The sequence below is a fragment of the Eschrichtius robustus genome, chromosome 2 (genome assembly GCF_028021215.1).
Source record: "Eschrichtius robustus isolate mEscRob2 chromosome 2, mEscRob2.pri, whole genome shotgun sequence".
In the NCBI taxonomy this organism is placed as follows: domain Eukaryota; kingdom Metazoa; phylum Chordata; class Mammalia; order Artiodactyla; family Eschrichtiidae; genus Eschrichtius; species Eschrichtius robustus.
The window spans coordinates 136067129-136089716 of NC_090825.1; the positions used below are offsets into that span (position 1 = coordinate 136067129).

Consider the following 22588-nt stretch of genomic DNA (forward strand, 5'->3'; position numbering starts at 1 on the left):
TTCAACTCTGTCTCCATCTACAGTGGATACTGGACAAATATATCTTAGCTGCTTAAGAAATTTGTTTGAAAACACTGTTTAGTATACAGCTATTGGTTCAGTGTTTAGAACACACAGTACATCTTAAAGATTACAGAAATTCTTTCAAACTTGTTTCCCTATTGAAACTTCTGATGAAATATGCCAGACTGCTGGTTTAAAACAGAGGGATTATTTGGCATAATAAGAGATCATGCACATTTGTGATTATGCTTCAACCTTTTCTTCAAAGGTATGGACTATATCAAATTGTTACTTTTATACTCAACAATCATGATTTTATCTTTTTCTTTCTTCTTTTTCTCCATGGCTTCTGAAACAAATCAAATTTAGTTTACCCCACAAGAGCACATTTGCCCAAGCACTTAACTACATCAGCAGGATCCACTGTCAAAACCATTTCTATGTTAGGATAAAACTCACCTGGATCATTACCCAAAGCCTTAGAATTACATAACTTAGGTGGCTCTTTGCTTTGCCTGGTTTAAATCTTCCTGAACCTTAGATTTCAAACTTTCAAAAATATCTGAATGAACAAATTCACTAATCTGAAACAAATACCCTGAAGATACTTCCTTAAAACCCCTCAATCACACTATAAACTTCTTTCAACCTGTTATAATCAAAGAATTTTTAAAATACTATAATTATTTCTGTTTGCAGGAAAGAATATGTTCTATTCAAGTGAAACATTTTTTTAAATTGTGTGTTTATTATAATCAAAAAGCATTGACTGAGTTCCCCAGAAGAAATTCCACTTGCTTTTGCAGAAATCGGTACATTACCTTAAGGAAGCTGACCGAAGACTACTGATTTTCAATCTCCATTAATCTTTTCATAATTAAGTCCATAGTAACTAAGATATTTCAAACTGCATTACTTAGAAATCCACAAAAAGTTGCTCTCTTTAAAAGTTCCAAGTTTCCAAAAGTGTCAAACTGACATTGTATCACATTTAAAAGCTAAGTTGGACGCCTAAAATATGAAAGCAACTTTAAAAATCTTGGGACAAACTTGCCTCCACAGGCAATCAATCAGATTTTTCACTAACAATACAAAGCTAAAAATGGAAAATAAGAAATCAAATCTTAGGGACAGATGGACCATGTAGAAAAATAGTGAGCTAAGTTACAAGCCCCAAAAACAATGATACCTGAGGCAGAAGATCAAGCAGAAAAGAGATTGACTTTAATTACACAAATGTAAAAAAAGAAAAAAAAAGAAAAAGAAGCATGTGATGAAATACTAAAGCTAAAAATGAAATAATTAAAATCCATACACTTATGAGAAATTGGCTGGAGGAGGGTCTCAAGTCTAGAAGCATATCAGACCTCTATACTACAAAACCTCATTTTAAGAATATATTGATTAGTCACTTATTTGAATTTTATCATGCTCAGATTATATATTCCCTGATAGGGCAAATAGGAAAATAAGTGATTTTTTTCATCTCCTCTATACACTATTACAAAGAATAATTTTCTACCATCTTGAAATTTTTCAAAGCTTTTTGAGAAACACACACAAATAATTTGGATTTAGTCGATTTTATTTACAGCTTGTTTTTTTACATTTCAGAGCATTACACAATTACATTTTCTCATTTTCTGACCTGCAAACAGATACCTTAAATGGAAATATTTTTTAAAAATTATCAAACTAGGTACATCCAAAATGCAACAATTACATATATGACAATTAATTCACAAAGTGTAATTTACCAGGACGTATCCTAAGAATTTAGGAAGAGCCAGTCAGGAGAAATCTGACCAAATTTAGCAATCAACTGTTTACATATCCAAAGACAAACCTATCTAACCTCCCAAACCAGAAGTCTGAAAGTTTTTGTTAAGTCCCCACTGGACAAGAGAGCCAGCGATGATTCAGACCTAGCCAGCCTTGACAGTCTTAATCCCAAATACTGGGCTACTTCCCCAGTGTGCAATTCAACAGCAAGCATCTCAGTTTACTGTCAAACATCTAAGTATCAAACTCCTGTGCCATTACGCACATAGAAAGGCTAAGTGTTCATTAATTAAAAAACAAGTAGTCATTAAATATCCTCACTATTCCCCCTAGCTCACCAGCCCTTACTATGATCCCAGATATGCAACCTGTGTCACATAGTGACAGGCTATATTTGATACATGTATGTATCTATGCATACACACACACATATATTTACATGTGTGTATATACATATACACATACACACAGTACTAGGTACAAATGGCAATTAACAGTCCCTGCAAAAATTCATTTTCAGTTGAGGCTATGGCTCCTATGCCTTGGGGTGGTTTTAGACTTCAAAACTGAAAAATACTAAAATCTCACTTCCTTAAGACAAAATTTGATTGCTTGTTCAGTTTAAGCTTCTCAGTCTAAAAATGGCTGTAAGGTTAAGTATAAAAAAGCAGCCAACTGAATGCAAGTTCTCTCTCCAATTTGGCCAAGCTACCTCGTAGAAGTTATCCCTAACTAGACTAGAAAATCTGTGGCGCCTTCCAAAGGTTCTTGCCTACCTTACTGTCCATGTTCACGTTTCAAACTGTGTCAACAGAGCCCGCACTTCAGGGGTCAGCTGTTTGGCAGCCTTAGCTGCCTCTGTGATAGCCTTGCGATACAGGCCCTTTCTCTTCTTATTAAAGCGTGACTGGAAGTTTTCTAAAAAGGGGGAGAGTTGCGAAAGAGCCAGGAAAGATGTTGTTGGAGACCCGAACCATGAAATACGGGCCTCCTGTCGGACTAAAAGGCCGTTATCTTTCCGGCTCACAGTTATAGTAAGAATACGGGCTGGCCACCAGGGGAAGCCATATATCTTGGCCCAAACAATGTCCCCTACACATATGGTCCTGCCATCTGGTGTGACGCACTTAGAGACGTTTTTGGAAAAGACTTTCATTTTCAAGGAATTACTGAGCTTTTTCTCTTCCTTTGAAGAGGAGGAAGTAGAGGATGTGGAAGGTGCATGCATACAGCCTGGAGGAAAATCAAAGCTTTCAGAAGAACTACACTCAGAGTTGGAGGATTTCAAATCATCTGTGCTATCAATGCTACACACTGAAGCACTGGAAGAGTCAGATTTCTTTTGATTTAAGGTCATGTAAACAGAGACATTGCTTTTGCTGCCCTTTTTGCCCAGTGTCTGTGGTTCATCCTGCTCACCAGGCACAAGCACTTCAGTTGTGTCCTGAACCTCACTGCTGGCCTCTTCAGGGCCTTTGGAGGGACTCTGATTTTCTGAAGGGGCCTCACCTGCTGAGCGGGTAGAGGTGCAGCGGGACTGGGGCTTTGGTGCCATCTTGCCGCTCCGCATTTTCTCCAGTCCTGTCTTCAGAGAAGAGTCATTTTCTTCATTCCTGTACCTCTGTGGTTTTAAACGAACCCGGGGTGGAAGGGAACCTGAGCTAGGATTCTGGTATCGACGTGTGAAATGGACTTTTGAATGTGCATTTTTGGACGTAGAGGTTTCACTTTGCTTCTTCTGTGCCTTTTCTTTGGCAATTTTCAGCACTTCCCGAGCTTTTGCATGATCCATGTTCTTATTCTGGAGCACTTTTTTAGTACTTAACTGAGCTTTTGATGTATTTGCCTGAGCAGAAACTTTGACTACTCTGCCTCTGCTGTGAGCAATATTTGAAACCTTAACCACAGCATTTCTTTTCTGGCCTTCATTTTGGTTTTTCCCATCCACCTTATGGTCAGTTTTCAGTTTTTTGTTCACAGTAGTTACACTTTCATTTCTCCGTTTTTTATCTTCATATTTAGAAGAGTCACTTGCACTACTACCTTTTCTAATTTCTTTTTTTTCAGCAACGACACTGTTTTTACACTTGTCACACAAGACTTGCCTGGGTCGTAGTTTAATAGCATTCATTATTGAAGTAGGTTCTTCCCTGTACATTTTTCGTTTGGGTCGCTTAATTTTCCGAGGAGGTGGCTGAGGTATTGATTGGTTATATGTGTCCCTGATAAACAAAGGGGGAGGATAAGGTGCTCCTTCATGGAAGAGAGGTGGTGGTTTGGAAGTCCACAGGCTTTCGGCCAAGCTCAGCTCAGGAGGCGGGACAGGAGAAGGGTCTTCGGGAACAGCACCATTCACTTCACGCTTGACATCTGTCCCTTCTTGGAATGTATTATTTTGGAGCTGCATGGCTTCAGGTTTATCCTTATATTCCCTTTTGGGAAATACTGTCACAGGGATCCCATGGGGCCCAAACCTTTGAAAGAAATGAAAGGAAAAAAGAAGCCATTAAGTTAGTGTCTATAATTAAGTTTCTTGAAACACCACCTAATGTTTATTTATATGACCTTTCCTGAAAACTATTTCGCTTTAAAAAACAAAACCAAAAACCTACAGACAACCTCCCCGGGTCCCAAAGCCCTCCATTTTTGGGGGGGCTTACATTTTAGGTCTACACTCAAAAAGAAATACTCAATAGTTGCTCTAAGCAATGCCATAATAGCTGATGTTATTTAAAATAGATCTTTCCAGTCTTGAATCAGTAAGGATGTTCTATCAGATAGCTTAATAATTAATATCATTTGATATAACGTTCACTCAACTATAGACAACATGTCTAGTAAATGCAACTATAAATTTGTAACATACGTCTCTGGTTATAATGGCTTTCAAAAGCTTCACAAAACAAATTCAGCCCTAACTACCCCAAAATATTGAATCAGTAAAATCCCATCTCAACTTCATTGTTTAAACACTATAAAGATTCAAAGGCATTTGCTTCTCTACTGTTCTACCCTAACTCTTATGGCCTTCATCCAACCCGGCCACCCTCCCAAGAAAAAAACCACAAAAATACTAGAAATTCAGATACTCAAATAACCTCAAAAGCAGACAGCTATAGCTTTCTAGCTTTTTAAAATCACATCATACATTAAGAAATATTTTCACATTGCAATCCAATAAAATGTTTATGCATGTATACGTGCATGCACATAAATACACTTAAGCAAAAGTTTCATTAAATACTTGACCTTATATTATGTGATACATAATTATATTTTTTTCTGCTCTGGTCTATTTTCATTTGTTTTGATGCTAGTCAGATGCATTAAATGGATTTCAAAACTCCCTTACAGGTCCAGACCCAGTTTGCAAAGCACTGGTATAGAACACAAATCTCTACAATTATCAGTTTCTAATAAAACGGGTCAAATAACCTTGTTTCTCATTTAGACTTAGAAATAACTGTGGTTTAATCTGCCTGGGCTAAACATCAAGAACCCTTAAATCTAAACTTGCTATATACTCAGATTCCTGCATATAAAAATAAAATCACACTACCAAATGATTTCATCATGTACATGCTAGCATGCTAATTTTAGGCACTCATTGAGTCAAACAGTACTGAACACAATACAATTCTAACACCAATCCTCTAAAGCAGAGGTGCTTAGAACCTAAGGACTGGCTTCAAGTAGTCAGGTAGAACCCCTGACATTATTAGATTGCAAATGTTTTGTATAGTTCTGTTTTTCTGGAGAATGAGTCTTGGTTCTCAGATTCTCTAAAATGTCTTTATGTCCCCAAAAAGGTACAGAATTCTTTGTTGGAAAGAAATCTTGAGATTAAGTTTTTAGGGCTGCAGATACACCTAAACTTGGGCAGGGATATAGGAAGAGCCAACACCAGGACATCTGGTTCCAACGCCTAAATGGTTTTCTTCCTGAAGTCTTGTTAGCTTGGCTACCACAAACCAACAACTTTTAGCAAATACAAACCACAAAGGAAGAGGAAAGCCATTTTTACCTAGAGTGGGACAAGTTTGGGTCTGGGCTAATCCACAAAGGAAGGACACATTCCTCACTATATCAAACTTTGCAAAAAGTAGCTTTCAACTCAACTATACTTCAATTAAAAATAATAAATAAATAAATAAGTAGCTTTCTATTCTAGCATAGTATTTCGTACCCAAGTGTTGCTTCCTGACTACTTAACTGCAAGGCACTTTGAGCATCTGGCCTTAGCTTATATGGAGGTGCTCAACAACCACTTTTTCAAGGTGACAGGAAGACAGAGGTTATTTTTGTGTTTTAATCTAGAGCTGCATAAAACAATATAACTTAGGAGGTGAGACCACTATTTGTATTAACAATAAAATTTTCTAACTTGTATAAGAAGCCATCATTTTGCCCCATTACACTTTCACTTGTTTCCATAACTGAGAGAACAAATTTCCTTCCTTTTATTAGGAATAACTAAACCTCGAGCATCTTAAAAGTTTTTTACCAACTTTGTATCCTCAAGCAGTACTAAACCTCTCTAAATTCAGTTTTTGCATATGTAAAAGGGAGTAACACTGTTTCCTACCTTAGAGAATTCAGGGGAGGATTAATAGGTCAACAAATGTTAGCCATTTTTCTTGGCTAAACTTCATTTAATTTACTTCATTTAAGTAATATGATCTTACTTTCAACTAATAATTTACCAGAGTTTGGGATCCTTTCTATATCTCTAATTCATTATTTCAATGTGAGGATGATCCAGCCAATTACTTTAAAGCTGTTTATATCAAATAAGCTGTGAAATCTGATACGTCTACCTTCATGGAGTTTAATAAGAACATTAATTTCACTTCTAGGTTTTTCTTCTTCCTTGCCTTTCCTTCTTAAGCATATAAAATACAAGCATTAAATGTTTTTAATAACATAGGGAGGCACTTAATTGTGTAATGATGAATGGAAACTGCAGGCACCAGAAGAAAAAGGGGAAAAAAAAAAGACTGGTAATTGTGGGTAGTGGATTGGCAAAAGCAGAAAAAAATTTTTTTAATTTTTTTTAACATCTTTATTGGAGTATAATTGCTTTACAATGTTGTGTTAGTTTCTGCTGTATAACAAAGTGAATCAGCTATATGTATATATATATCCCCATATCTCCTCCCTCTTGTGTCTCCCTCCCACCCTCCCTATCCCACCGCTGTAGGTGGACGAGCTGATCTCCCTGTGCTATGTGGCTGCTTCCCACTAGCTATCTATTTTACATTTGGTAGTGTGTATATGTCGATGCTACTATCACTTCGCCCCAGCTTCCCCCTCCCTCGCCGTGTCCTCAAGCCCATTCTCTATGTCTACGTCTTTATTCCTGCCCTGCCACTAGGTTCATCAGTACCTTTTTAAGATTCCATATACATGTGTTAGCATACGGTATTTGTTTTTCTCTTTCTGACTTACTTCACTCTGTATGACAGACTCTAGGTAGAAAAATATTTTTAACTAATAATAAAACTTCCTCAAAGACCAGAAGGATAAATTATTGTAAGAGGAAAAGGGGAATCAGTGTCCTACTCCATCTTAGTAATCATTCTGTTACCCTTCCATGGACAACATTTAATACCATGGCCATGTTTTCAAACTGAGTGTGGAGAGGTTGGTTGTGAAATCAAATTTCATGGGTCACAGCTATGATTTAAATTAAAAAACAGTGTAAATATATGTAACTGCAATGAATCTGTTTCATGTATATATGTATATACAGGGGTCTACAGATAAAATATATTTGTAACTATGCTCAAAAGTTTGAAAGCCACTGACTTATGAAACTATTACCTTAATAAGAATATAAAGTAGGGCTTCCCTGGTGGCGCAGTGGTTAAGAATCCGCCTGCCAATGCAGGGGACACGGGTTCCAGCCCTGGTCCGGGAAGATCCCACATGCCGCGGAGCAACTAAGCCCGTGAGCCACAACTACTGACCCATGCGCCACAACTACTGAAGCCTGCACACCTAGAGCCCCTGCTCCGCAACAGGAGAAGCCACCGCCATGAGAAGCCCGCGCACCACAACGAAGAGTAGCCCCCACGAGTAGCCCCCACTCGCTGCAACTAGAGAAAGCCCGCCCACAGCAACGAAGACCCAACGCAGACAAAAATAAATAAATAAAATAAATAAATTTAAAAAAAAAAAAGAATATAAAGTAGCAACAAAATTATGGTCTCCTAAAACCCCTAAAATCTAATTTCTCAAATATAGTCAGGGAAATCTGCAACACAACAACACTCGGTGGTGTTTGAAAATGGAGATTCTTAAGCCCTGCCCCAAGACTGGATGGTAAGACTCTCCTAGGGTGGAACCCAGGATCTAAATTTTTAGCAAGCATGTCTGCTTTAGCTTTTTCTAAGGTGAAGATATTTATGCCCCATATGAATGCTCAAAGAGTGACCTCAGCAGAGGAAGATTTTAATGATCAGTGGAGATGTGGAAAGCTGACTAGTGTCCCTTGCTTGAGCTTTTCCTAAAAGAACTTTTTACAAATACTCCATGAGTTGAGTAATAAGACTCAAACTATCTCTGCTCCTTCCCCTCCCCTTATTTGTGCAGCATGAGGGTATTTATTAATGTATTAGTGACTCATTCTAACCCTTACCCATTTACAATTTTTTGTACCCAAAAATTCTAAAGGAAAATTACTCAGGTATTGTGGCTTAATTTTAAATAGCTTTTGGGGAAAACTAGGTAAAGTATACAAGAGACCTCTCTGCACTATCTTTGCAAATTCCTGTGAATGTATAAAAAGTTTTAAAACTAGCTATCATCTTAATAATTTAGGAGTAATGAGTGTCAAAATTCTGAGGAGGGAGAATACTGGGGCTTACTAGTTATTCCGTGTCAAAGCAAGAGAAAATCACTGTGAAAAAGAATCTTCAGCTAACGTAAATGCGAAACAAATGCTCAGAAAAAAAGTTCAGGCGGGTTAGTTGAGACAGGCCCCAGTGTTCTTTCTGGACCAAACCTCCCTCCAATAAATATATCAAGGAAAGACAAAAAGAAAGCTTTCCCTCTCTTAATTCTTTTCTCTTAAAGATGCTACAGTAGGAAAAAATTACATGCAACTAACTCATTTAAAAAAATATCTAGATGTATTTCATTTCAAGCAGATGTTTTCAGAAACTACCTCACTCCTTAAATTAGCAACAGGTTCAATCATAAAGGAGGGAAAACTGTGAAGCAAGTTTATCCTGGTTCACATTGCATCTCTGCAAGATTGGTTATTACGGCAGAGTTTAATCTCAGGACGAATGAAATTAGTTCAATAGTCAGCTACGTGCAATAGAAAATTTTACAGAATTAAATGTATATCTATGCCTCAAAAAATTAAAAATACAAGCCAGCACATCCACTTCTGGGTATATAGCCAAAATAATTGAGAAAAAAGGATCTCAAAGAGATATCTGCACACCCATGTACATGGTAGCATTCACCGTAGCCAAAAGGTAGAAACAGCCCAAATGCCTCTTAACAGACAAATGGATAAACAAAGTGTGGTACATACATACAATGCAACATTTTTCAGCCTTCAAAAAGAAATCCTGTCACATGCTACAACATGTATGAACCTTGAAAACATTATGCTAAGTGAAACAAGTCCATCACAAAAAGATAGTGTTTGATTCCACTTACATAAGATATCTGAAGTAGTCAAATTTATAGAACGAAAAAGTAGAATGGTTGCCGGGGACTTGGGGGAGGGAAAAATCAGGAGTTGTTTAAGGGGTATAGAGTTTTAGTTTTGCAAGATAAAAAGTTCTGGAGATCTGCTTCACAACAATGCGAACGTACTTAACACTGCTGAACTATATACACTTAAAAATGATTAAAATGGTATATTTTATGTGTTTTTTACCACAATTAAAAATGTTTTTAATTGTCTATCTACCTAATGAAGAGGGGCAAGTTTGACGAGAAGCAGTATATTTCCATGGTAGTAAAGGAATTATTAGTCCAGGGGAAATAGTAATTACACTGGAGAATAACAGGACAACACCCTGACCTGAGGAAGGACTCAAGTGAACATTCACCAATGAGGGCACATGAAGATCACATGCCCACAGATGTGGTGCCCTGAGCACACAACATTGCATGTATAACCTGAGCCTCTCCTAAGCAAGTATCAGACAACCCTAAATTGAGAAAGAGTCCCCATTACATATATTCTATATTATATTGCAACTAAATGCAATACATGATCTTTCACTGGACGAAAAAAGTTTTAAAGGATATTTTTGAGAAAATTGACAGAGTAATGAAATACGGGCTACAAAACAGATAAAAGTTCTCTTATCAATGTTTCCTGAATTTGAAAACTATATTGTGGTTATGTACGAGAATATCTTTGATCCTGGGAAATAAATACTCAAGTATTAAGGGGTGAAGGAGAATGATGTATGCAACCTACTCTCAAATAGTTCAAGGGAAAAATATGTTTATATAAAGAATGATAAAGCAAATGTGACAAAATGTTAAAAATCAGTGCATCTAGATAAAGAGTTTGAGTTATCTGCTTCGAAATTATTTCAAAATAAAGTTTACAAATTATTTTTAGGGCTTCCCTGGTGGCACAGTGGTTGAGAATCTGCCTGCCAATGCAGGAGACACGGGTTCGAGCCCTGGTCTGGGAAGATCCCACATGCCGCGGAGCAACTGAGCCCGTGAACCACAACTACTGAGCCTGCGCGTCTGGAGCCTGTGCTCAGCAACAGGAGAGGCCGCGACAATGAGAGGCCCGCGCACCGCGACTGAAGAGTGGCCCCCGCTCGTCGCAACTAGAGAAAGCCCTTGCACAGAAACGAAGACCCAACACAGCCAAAAATAAATATAAATAAATAAATTTTTAAAAAAAATTATTTTTAAAAGTATAATCTTAGATTCAGTTTACATCTCAGTTCCATCAAAACTTTCAAGGAGGAACTTCTCTGGCAGTCCAGTGGTTAAGACTCCGGGCGTCTATTGCAGGGAGCACGGGTTTGATCCCTGGTTGGGGAACTAAGATCCCACATGCTGTGGCATGGCCAAGAAAAAAAAAAAACTTTCAAGCAAAGAAAGTATATAAAAAAGATTTGTTCTACTTAAGCATAAATGCCAGCAAACTCACCTGAAGTACCATTAAGCACAAAATCTATTCAAATACAAGTAGGCTAATTAGTCACACAGTATAAAACTAGGTCCCAACCCTAGGACCTAACTGTAGTAGGTGAGACCACAGTCACTGCCAAAAGAGGCTATAGTATAGACTAGAGGGAAAGAAAGCACCGAGGATTAGTGATTAGGCAATGAGCTTTGCAGGAAACTGACTACACCTGGAAGCGTCCAAACAGGTTAAGTGAAGAGCAAAACAGCAGAGGCAGAGACTGGTTGCCCATTTTTGAATGTTGGTAGCCAACTTAAGTTAGTTTAAAAAAGTGAAACACTGAGCAGGTGCAGAAAAGCCAACAGGTGAAAAAATGCAGCGTAGGAATTACCAGTCAGCAAACAGCCCCCTCCATAGGAGACAGGTAAGGATTCAGAGGCTTAAACAAGCAACAAAATACAGATAACCATCTGGTGGAAAAAGAGGGCATGTTGGTGAGTGTATAAGGGAGGGTTAGGTAAGAGTGTGATGGATGAAGAATACTAGTCTCAAAAATAAATAAATAAATAAAAAATGGTTCCGAAGAACCTAGGGGCAGGACAGGAATAGAGATGCAGACGTAGAGAATGGACTTGAGGACACGGGGAGGGGGAAGGGTAAGCTGGGATGAAGTGAGAGAGTGGCATGGACATATATACACTACCAGATGTAAAATAGATAGCTAGTGGGAAGCAGCCGCATAGCACAGGGAGATCAGCTCGGTGCTTTGTGTCCACCTAGAGGGGTGGGATAGGGAGGGTGGGAGGGAGACGCAAGAGGGAGGAGATATGGGGATATATGTATATGTATAGCTGATTCACTTTGTTATAAAGCAGAAACTAACACACCATTGTAAAGCAATTATACTCCAATAAAGATGTTTAAAAAAAAAAAAGAATACTAGTCTCTTAAAAAGACAAGACCAGTGAAGGCTTCTGATTAAATATATAGTGATGGGACCAAAAGTGTACATCACTTCGTTAAAAAGTTTAGCTGTACTAGTCTGTTCCCACCATTTAATAAGTACAAAGAACACAAAAACATCTTCCTTTCCCTAACTTTGAAGTATGTCATTCTCAAATGTGAGCCCTTCTCAATTATGGTTTTTTTAAAAAATATTTATTTGGATGCATCAGGTCTTAGTTGTGGCTCGTGGGATCTTTCGTTGCGGCGCGAGGGCTTCTAATTGTGGCGTGCAGGCTCCAGAGCACACGGGCTCAGTAGCTGGTGACCGGTGGGCTCTAGAGCGTGCAGGCTTAGTTCGTGCGGGCTTAGTTGCCCTGCGGCTTGTGGGATCTTAGTTCCCCGACCAGGGATCGAACCCTAGTCCCCTGCATTGGAAGTTGGATTCTTAGCCCCTGGACCACCAGGGAAGTCCCTCAATTATGTTTTAGAAGCATGTAAGAAGCAGAGAGACTGTAAGGACTAAATTTCCCTGATGAGACTATAACTTTCTCTTCATGACAAAGCCCATAATTTCCTCATAAGCCATCTGCCCCAAGGGGTACTGGGAAGAAAAGATTGAAACACAACCCCTACCATCCATCACAAAACTCCTAGTTATCTCATTCCCTCGTAAAATATAAATGTCATCCTTCCTTATTAAAAGGGGAAAGTTATACTTCACCAGTATTACCTGAAGCTTCCACAGACTTTTTCAAGGTATTTTGAAGATGCAGATTATACTGTAGGCCACAATACATTTAGGTTGAGTGGCTATTCAAGCAAACCCATTTAAGTGACTATAATAGCTGCTGTCATCTTAGTGCTGCCACTTAGTAGCTACTTCATAAAAGTATTATTAGTTAACAACTATATAGCATTTACTATGTGCCAGGCACTATTCTAAATATGTACTTATTTGCATCAGTTGATGTAATCATCACAATTTATAACTGATGAAACTAAAGCACAGAGTGTAATGGCCTTCCCAAGATCACACAGCTAGTGAGCAGTAGAGACAAGACATGAATCCAGGCAGTTGGCCCAAAGTCAGGTTCTTAACCACTACTACTACTATTACTGCTTCCCCTCACTTCAAGTTACTTAACCCCTCTCCCTCCACCTCCATGCCCCCACTAAGGAAGTGGAGGAGCTAACAGGTACACATACTCTTTTCTGAACCCCATGGAGGTGAACAGGCTTCAGAATTCAGAATTTTCCCAGTTTTCAAAAGATAATAAGCACCTATCATCAAGCGTATTACTATTTCAGCAGTAAAATGAAATGAAAGAACATTCATGCTAAATGGGATAAATACATACAATGTGCTCACATAATTTCAGTCAGGTTAGGGTCTGCCACCAAAAAATTAACAGAAGGTTCAGTTTTCAGAGCTTTTTGGAAATTGGAATTGCAGTTAAGTAACTTGACAGAATTGTCAAGATTAACTTCAAGATTAATTAAGAGTATACATAATTGCTTACCATACAGCCTAGTACACAGTAAGTAGACTTGATACATGGTAACTATTATTAGAGTAAAATTAAAACATACTCAATTCTGTTAACTAAGTGAATGGATAGTGTTTTTAATTAAAAGCCCCAAGTATTACAAGGGCAATCTGCAGGGACTGTGGGTACCCAAATGGGTGAGGAGGGAGGGAGGATGACTTTATCAACATACAAACAAAACATCCACCAATTATGAACAAGAATGCCAGGAAGTATCTTTTAAAATTAACTGAGGGCGGGCTGCATAAAAGTCTTAAAAGAACATCTCTGTAACCGTAAGAATTTACTCAATCTTTTAAAAAGTCTATGCAATCCCCTTTTATAAATATAGCTTTGCTTTTGGAGGGAGGGAAAAAAGAAGTTAAACCCGAATAATTCAGATTTTAAGCTCCCACTCATGTACCTTCAAACAATCCTCTAAAAACAACTTACCTGGATATTTTGGAAATAAAGATGGAAACAACTATAGAGAAAACACTGACGCTTCAGCCTTTTTAAAAGCAAAAATAGTCACAACATCTGTGTGGTACTCAAATTATTTAACTCCCTGACAGTAAATTCTTCTTTTAAAAAACCATCCAAGAAAATGATAATGACCACAAAGTGGCAAAATACTTCTAAGAGCAGACAGATCTTGACTTCACTTTTGTACAGCATCACTTAGAGAACGATACTTGACATTCTCCCAAGAAAATGAACACTGATATAAAAGAATCTTTTTAATTATTAACATAAATACTCATCACCGCTTTCAAACACTTGAAAAGAATTCCCTTGGTCCTGGCCCTAAGACACCAATAAGCAGTTTTAAGTTCTCTATGTTTCCATTATGATTTCTATGTACTTTTGATATTTCTTTTGTGTTATGTCCAACAGAGTCTACCACACAGAGGTCTAAGTTATTTCTCAACAGATGGACTTTTTCTAAAAGGCAAATTATTCAATTTATTTCACTATTTCTATTTTACCAAAAACAGGTTGTCCAACAACTTACTATATGTTAGTCTTTAAATTCTTTTCCAATTCAGTCATCCAGCACTTAATGCTGATCTCATGCTCAACAAGATTCAAATCTGACATTTTGTGATTCCTCCCATGACGAAGTGGACTCCACTGTTGCCAGGGCCAGGCCCACCAAGGCAAAACATTTAAGACCTAGGACCATATATGAAGAAGAAACCCCATTTTCAAAAATGCCTGAAGAATTCACTAAATTGAACTGAAGAGCAATTCTTATCTTAAAACCAAGCGGCTATTCCTGGTTGAGTGAGGAACAGAGCGCTCTGCCCTTTCTACCTACCAGGGTAACTCCCCACCCAAGTCATAAGCTACATGGTAATGGCAAAGTATAGAAATGTATTAGAATTAGAACAGGGTTGTTTTCAAACCTTAGAGAATTGCATATCATTCAGAAAAGCATCTTCAATTTCTCAGTGCTTTCCTATTCAAACACAAAATGTAACTCTCACAAACTGCTGTGACTCCCAGCTGTTCATCTTATTCCATAAGCAAAAAGGCATCTTTGATACACCTGCTAATATCTACCACTTATAGTTTTAGGCAATTTAATCTCTCTGAGCCTTCCTGTCTTTATCTGTGAAATGGGTATTAACAGAATTTACTTCATTCGATTTTCTAGAGAAAATGAAACAATGTACACAAAGTGCACAGTGCCTAAAACAGGAGTGGGAAATACATAGTAGCTATTATTAATTACAAAGTAAAACTTGGCAACCTTCCTAGATGGTGGGAATAGGCAGAAAAGCGAAGTCAAATACTATAGAAGGTATGTGTTTTAAAAAGCTAAAAAACCATTATTCTGTTTTAAGGCCACTTGGTACAAAGGGAGAGAGACAAAAATTATGGACTACTTAAACTGCTAGTGGGCAGCCAGATTTAAGAAAAAATTTGCAAGTCTAATTACCAGTTCTACAAAAAGTATCTGGATCTGCCACCCAAGTGGCCCATACCCATATGTATTGCTTACTTTATAATTACATTCCAATCAAATTACCCAATAACTTTAAAAACAGGTTTAACACATTTACCTTCACACCATTTTGGTGAAACTATCCCCTAGAAGTCAATTATCTCCAAATATGTTCTAAGAATCATCTGCATCGGAATCACCTTGTTAAAAACAAACTGGTGGAGTGGAGCTCAGAAATCTTAAGCACATTTGTTTTGAGAACAACTGCCCAAAAGATGTTTAGCCAAAACATTCTATATTAAATCCACCCAGAGTATAACTTAACCTCCACTTTCCTGCAAGATCTGCCACTAAAGCAACCTCTGTTCTGCTGGTGTGCCCGAATTAATTAGGGAATTAAGGTAGAACAGGAAGAATAAATATCAAGAAATAAGGATGCACTTCAGAGGCACAAATAACTACTAAGAATATCTTTCATTTTTAATCCATGTGAAATTAACTCAGCCATAACAGAGAAGATGAACACATAATACACAAATTCTTTAATGGCCCCCCACAGAAAAACTGATCTTAGGAAGATTAAACCTAGTTTCATCAGGAGCTTTGCTGTAAAACAGTACACTGTGAAGTATGGTCTTATTTACACATAAAAGGCTGAAAATTAACCTCATTAGAGACCCAACTCCAATAAAACATACCTGGCATAATTTGTGTGTAACACATCTAGTTACCTAGTTCATGAAATTTATTTAATACTGTGATGTTACACAGATTCTTTACATTCAAACTAGACTTTTAATGTCCAACAACTAATCATTTCCAAAAAAAATAAATCACTGCAGTCCAACAAGTGATGAACAGCTCACTCTCAGTACTGTATATACCAGTACAGCAGTAGGTGTCCTAAAGCTGCCTGGTCAGCAAGTGATTAGCACTTGTCTCAACGCGATTTCACTGTGGAAACCTTTTATCAACACCTTCCGGTATAAGCAGAATAATCATCAAAAAATATTAAAAGTGTTTTAAATAGGTACAACTCAACACAATCATTCAAGCATACTACTTGAGGGCCTAAATTCTCAACCTGGACGCTTAGTAGAAGCTACTCATACCACTACTCACTGCTTCACCAGAATGGCTGTATATTTTTCCCACCAAAAGTAGGGCTATTGCACCATACGTTTCATGATCTCTGTAAAGAAAAAAAATCATTGTCTTGGTTTATATTTCCTTAAAAAACAAGTAAATCTACAACTTGTCTTAAGAACTTAGTGAAATCTGAAGATTTCTAAAGAAATCACCTCAATTCTTTTTAATGCAACCCGCATACACACACAGAAAAGGCAGTATTTGTAAAAGATCAATTCTGAAATACAACCAGCTACAACCTTTAATAAGCATGTACCACAAAATTAAAATGCACAAGGGTTTTTAAGCATAAGCATTTACTTCATGATCCCTTAATTCGTATCAGGTACCAAAAAAATGGAATCAGAAAGGTTTTTCAGGATTTCAAAGCAGCTTTATAACTTTAAAGATGTAGAGAACAGTAACAAACAGTTTAAATGATCCCTCTTGTAGGAAGAAACCACAGGTCCCATTAAATATGTCCCTTCAAGAATAGACTGAGAAGACTGAGAAACTACCACCTTAGAGGACTGGGCTGAAGGCTGGTTAAATTTTTCTAGGTTTGGAATTACTAAAGTTGGAGGTGTGTTTAAGAGATAGGCCTATAAGTTTGCAGGCAGGCAAGAGATATCGTATCATTCCTACGGACCCAAAACAAGGCCCTTAGGGGACCTACAGTTGTCCCTTCTGTTTGCTCTTGAGGAAAAAGGCCTATTTTTAAAACGTTATGGAAATGCATCCAAGGGGATGCAATCGGAAAAAAAATCCAGAACGTGGAAAATTCTACCAAAAAAAGTCTATGGATTAACAAATCAACTGCAAGGAAATAAAAGTAATGGCAGGAGAACTACAGATGAAAAACTTAGGAAACTTCTCAACCAATTGCAATGTATAAACTTTACTTGAATTCTAATTTGAACAAAACTTAGATGTTGAATTTGAGACACTGCACATGATGATGTAAAGGAATTGTTGCTATTAAGTTCGGTGTGACAACAGTAGTACAATTAAATTTTTAAAGTTCTTATCTTTTTACAGATCTCTACTGAAATACTTATGGTAAAATTATATGTTTAGGATTTGCTTTAAAATAATCCATTGGAGGTGGGCATAGGATGAAACACATTTGGCTAACAGCTGATAAATGTCGAAGCAAGGGACATTCATTTACCATAATACATAATACATGGATGTTCATTTACCATAATAAGAAAATTAAACAAATATTATGGTACAACCACTGATTATTCTGTCTAAAATAAGACAGTTTAGCAACCTGAAGGAATGCTTATTATATAATGCTAAATGAAGAAACAAATGTACCTATGTCAAAATTTCAAAAGCGTAAGGTTAAGGAAGAAAAGAGAATAGGAAGACCAGGACTGAATTTGTGAGTTAGTTGATGTCTACTTTATCTGCTAGTATTAGACTACTGTCATTAGACATTGCTAATGAATTCAGGAGTAGGCAGGTAATTTAAACTACCTAAGAGGGCTGCGTATAAAACAATAGTGGAGAGGCCTAGAATAAAATAGAGAATGCATGCCTCAACTTAAAGGCATTCAAATAAATATTCCACTACATAAAATCTGTTTTAACCAGATATTCAAATATCCTCATTTTTAGGGTGACCAAGTCATTTATTTGCCAAAGCAAGCTACTTTGAATAAAGAAAGGAGGAGGTAACAATCAAACCAGGATGGTACAGGAAAACCAGACCACCTGGTCACCCTATTCACTTTATCTATATAAACTGAGGCATTAAGTTTGTTTGCTTGTTTGTGTTTAAAGTGAACTGCCTAAACTCAAAATGAATTAGCCTCATACACACTAGAGACTGAAGCCCAGCGAGGCACAGAGATATGCTCAAAGTCATGGTGTTAATTGAAGAGGCAGGTGCTAGAAGTCAGCACCCAAGTACCCTGACACTGTCCAGATCAATCTACTATTTAGTACCATTTTCTTCTCTTTAGGTTTTGGTTTTTTTAAAATTACATGTGTCCTGCTCCTTTTTTTCCACAAAAAGAGTCTCTTCAAAAATGTGTTCTTCAATGAAATAATTCTAAAAATAAGGCAAAAAAATAATATAATAACAGGAAGGTGAAGAATGTCCAACAAATGCTCACAAAAGCAGACTCTTGATCAATCCACATGTATATGAAATCCTGTACTCTAAGATCAAACACTTTTTCTACATGCTGGACAACCCTAAGACATTTCTGTACCGTGCATGATGTCAGAATAAAAAAATTAATAAAAGCAATAACTGGACCCTTGGAAGACCGGAGAAAAGCACACATACATTGATGCACCTAGTAGCCTCCCAAATGTTCATTCTTTCCTGATTATCTCACTGAAGAGGCAAGAACCAAGACCTCAGAGCCTACTACATTCCCAGTAGAAAGCTAAGGAAATGGGGAGACTCCAGAGCAGCTTCTATGGCTATGAGCTGACTAAAGAATCTGTTTGGCTCCAACACCCATACACAACCTCTGTATTATCCCATATAGCTATTAACATCAAGATAAGCACTATATTTCAGAAATATGCAATTCTTTACTTACTGCTTAACAGGAAATCTGCCAGCCCAACTACCTTCCTAATATGAAATTAGAAAAAGCATAGGCTTTAGAATCAGATCAACCTACATTTGAGCCCTTACTTTGCCATTTACAAGCTAGCCAAATTGAAGGAACTTCAATTTCCTCCTATATAAGTGAAAAATACCACCAGAGTTATGAAGATTAAAGCATGTGGTACAAAGCCTGGTACTTAACAGGCACTCAATAGGAAGCTCTTGCTTTAATTTTTATTTTATATTGGAGTATAGTTGATTTACAATATTGTGTTAGTTTCAGGTGTACAGCAAAGTGATTTAGTTATACATATACATATGTCTATTCTTTTTCATATTCTTTTCCCATATAAGAGGAAGCTCTTGTTATTTCTACCTAATGGTTTCACTCAATGGCCAATTCAAATAGGATACAAACTATTTTTATTTTTTATTTATTTATTTTTTGGCTGTACCGCCTTGCGGGGTCTTAGTTCCCCAACCAGGGATGGAACCTAGGTCCGGGCAGTGAGAGTACTGAGTGCTAACCACTGGACCGCCAGGGAATTCCTGATACAAACTATTTTTAAAGCAACTGATGACTACAGTCACGGTCTTGGTAAAGTCTGTAAAGAGTTATCTCCTGGATCATCGGTTAACCCCAAAACTGTGCATAAAGTATGCAATCAACATAGCACAGATTACAAAATATATTGGCAGATCTATTTTTCCAAATTATATGAAATTATGAAAAAAGATACTCAACTAGTCAATCACTGGTCCAACAATAATTCCCTGAAGTGCTAAATTTTAAAAACACTGCTGTATTTCCTCACCACTTCCACAATGTGTGTGACTCCCATATAAGCTTCTAGAAGGCACAGACTGTGTCTCATACATATAATATTCAGAATAGCTAGGAGGGTGCCTTATACAGATGTGCTCAATAAATATTTGTTGAATGAAAAGTTGATATGGTTCCCTTAATGGCCTTTTAAAAAATACTTTAATGACAGGATCCTTTCACTTCAAAACATTAAATTGTAAAAGGTTCATAATAAGAATAGCACCCCCAACAAAAGAAGCTGCTGTTTATAAGCACTGTAGGTAAAACAGACCAAAACTCAAAAAACGAGTGGCTTTCCCCATGAAAGAAAATTTTAAAAAACAAAACACCAAGACAACGAGCACCTCAAAACAGGAAAGCACTGTCCATTCCATTCCCAGAAACAACTTACCTTTTTGCACCTTCCTTTTGCAGATTTGAAATCCAGATTCTCACACAATCACTGGCCTTCGCTTCTGTTTGATTCAATAGCATACACACTACTGAACGAACATACACATTCTCTCTCTTGCTATTATTAAATACATCAGTAGAAAGCACACTGGTCTTATTCTGCTTTCTAATACTGAAAACAAAAGTGCAAAAGTCCTAACCCAAAATTCTTTAAAAATAAAAAAACTAATTAAAAAAATTTTTTGAGATTTAACAATGTTTGAAGTAACTGTAAAGGCTCCCATCTTTTCCCATACTTCAATTATGTATTTTAAATGGCTTTCTTCCCCAAATGAGAAGATTCTTGTGTCTTGATGGGAGGGCAAGCAGTTACAAGTAAAACATACTAAAATAAGCCATTTCTAAACAGGTGAGATACCATCAGTGTGTGCTGTTGCAGGAAACAGAATGGAAAGCCGTGAATGGGAGTCTCTGCACTTCATATCTGCAAAAGAAGAGAATAAAAAGGTTAACTCTAGACTTTGAACAGAGTATCTTCATCTGTTTAAAGCAATGCCCATAAACAATTTAAATTAAAAAATGAAAATATGCTAAAACGAGGTTTGTAGGTGAACTCAACCATTTAAACTGTATCTACGGTTTTAGAAGTTAGTATCTTAACACTTTTATACCACACCATCTTGATATTAAAGGTTTAAAAAAAAATCCCATCTCTTCTTTAGACTTTTCTTAAAAGTTATCATTAGCCAATTAGCCAAATGTGCTAGGGGGAATTAGTTCTAACCGTAAGAATAACAGTCGAAGAGCTCATTTTTAATAAATGTTCTTCCCTTTATAAGGAGTGGCAGTTAACCTTTTGGGAACCCCAATGCACACACCCCTCTCTCCGACCTCATTAAAGTTAAAGGTTAATTTGAGAACAGAGCAATCTCCCCTACCCAGCACCGCGTTCTCTGCGAAAATCCTTCTGCGTTTTGCACTGACCCACCCGCCGCAGTGTGGGTGAGCCAGGGCCGGGTCACGGAAGGAGGCCGGAGCTGGGTGGGGTGAGACCCGCGAACCCGTCAAGCAGCCGCGTCCCCCCACCCGGCGGCACACCTGCCTCGCAGGCGCCCACCTGGGGCAGGGACCGCCCTCTGACAGCCCCGCGCGCCTGCCCCACTCGGAGCGCGCGCCACACGCCGCGCGGGACCCGAGGGCGGCGCAGGCGGCGGGGCGCGGGAGAGGCGGGAGCCCGGCGTGAAGGGGCCGCCCAGGCTCGCTCCCTCCCGGGGACCAAGCGGGCCGGGGCGTGCTGGGGGCGGGCGCGGTACCTTTTGGACAGATCCATGAGGACCCCGGAGAAAAGCTTCTCCCCGAGGCGGAAAGACACGACGAGCGCGTCCTCAATGATGTGGTCCAGCGTGACCCGCACCTCCGAGCCGGGGATCAGTTGCGACACCGCGGAGTCCCCGCCCGCCGGCGGCACGAGCGCCGGGGCTGAGGGCTGGGGCAGCGGCGGTTCCTGGCGCTCCTCGGGAGCCGCGGGCTCCTCGGGCGGCGATGCAGGGGAAGGTGAAAGGCCAGGCCCTTCCTGTGGCGCGGCTGCCGCCGGCTCCACCACCCGGGCGGGCAGCTTCTCCTCAGGCTGCAGCTCCGGCCCCGCCGCCTCCGGGCTGCGGGCTAGCTCCCCCGGCGGCGGCGGCGGCGGCGGCGGCGGCGGGAACGGCGGCTCGTCGGCCTGAGAAGAGGACTGCTGCCCGTCGGCTTCGCCGTCCGGCACAGATGCTTCAGTGGCCGTGACCGGGAGGGGGTCAGTGCCGGCCTCGCTGCCGGGAATGGGCTCCATCTCCGGCTCGGCCTCGCCGGCGCCCCCCTCCCCGGGGGACGCTGCAGTCGCTGCCGCCTCTGCAGCCACGGCCGCCATTTTCTTCCTGGCTTCTCCCTCCTCCAACTCAGGCTACAGCGGCAGCGGCGGCGGCGGCAGCGCTGCTTGGTTCCCTGGGCCTTCCCCTCCCTTCAGCGAACACTTTTGTCCCGCCCTTACCCCGATACTTGTTATTGGCACCGCGCCATTGGTTCTGTCCTACAGCCCTCCCGCCCTTGCAATACTCCATTGGCCAGGTGGGGACGTCTATCATCCAGTCAGTCCATCCCTCCCATACAGAGTAGGAACTTCTCATTGGCCAGACTAGTTGTCAAATGTCGAATCTTAGAGAAGGAGTGGGGGGCGGGCTCAAAGGGGGCGGGGGGAAGTCAAAAGCTGAGCCTTATACTTATTGCCTCTTTCTATTGGATGGAAGAGAAAATATAGTCTTATGGTTGGCCTATGCTCCTGCCCATTATCAGCCAGGGTTTC

The 22588-nt window shown here is 39.1% G+C and overlaps 1 protein-coding gene across 3 annotated transcripts in view; it reads right to left on the reverse strand.

The window, feature by feature from the left end:
* Positions 1-22235, reverse strand: part of PWWP2A (PWWP domain containing 2A) — a 33022-nt gene extending 10787 nt beyond the window's left edge. For 2 of the 3 annotated variants that reach the window (XM_068536312.1, XM_068536311.1), the window contains exons 1-2: positions 21564-22235; positions 3295-4259 (exon numbers count right to left, since the gene is read on the reverse strand). In XM_068536312.1, the coding sequence (XP_068392413.1) occupies positions 3295-4259; positions 21564-22156 (1558 nt within the window). In that variant the 5' untranslated portion in view covers positions 22157-22235. Of the gene's footprint in view, positions 1-1570; positions 4260-21563 lie in introns of those variants that run through there. The other variant, XM_068536310.1, reaches the window with a different exon arrangement.
* Positions 22236-22588: the final 353 nt, after the last annotated feature.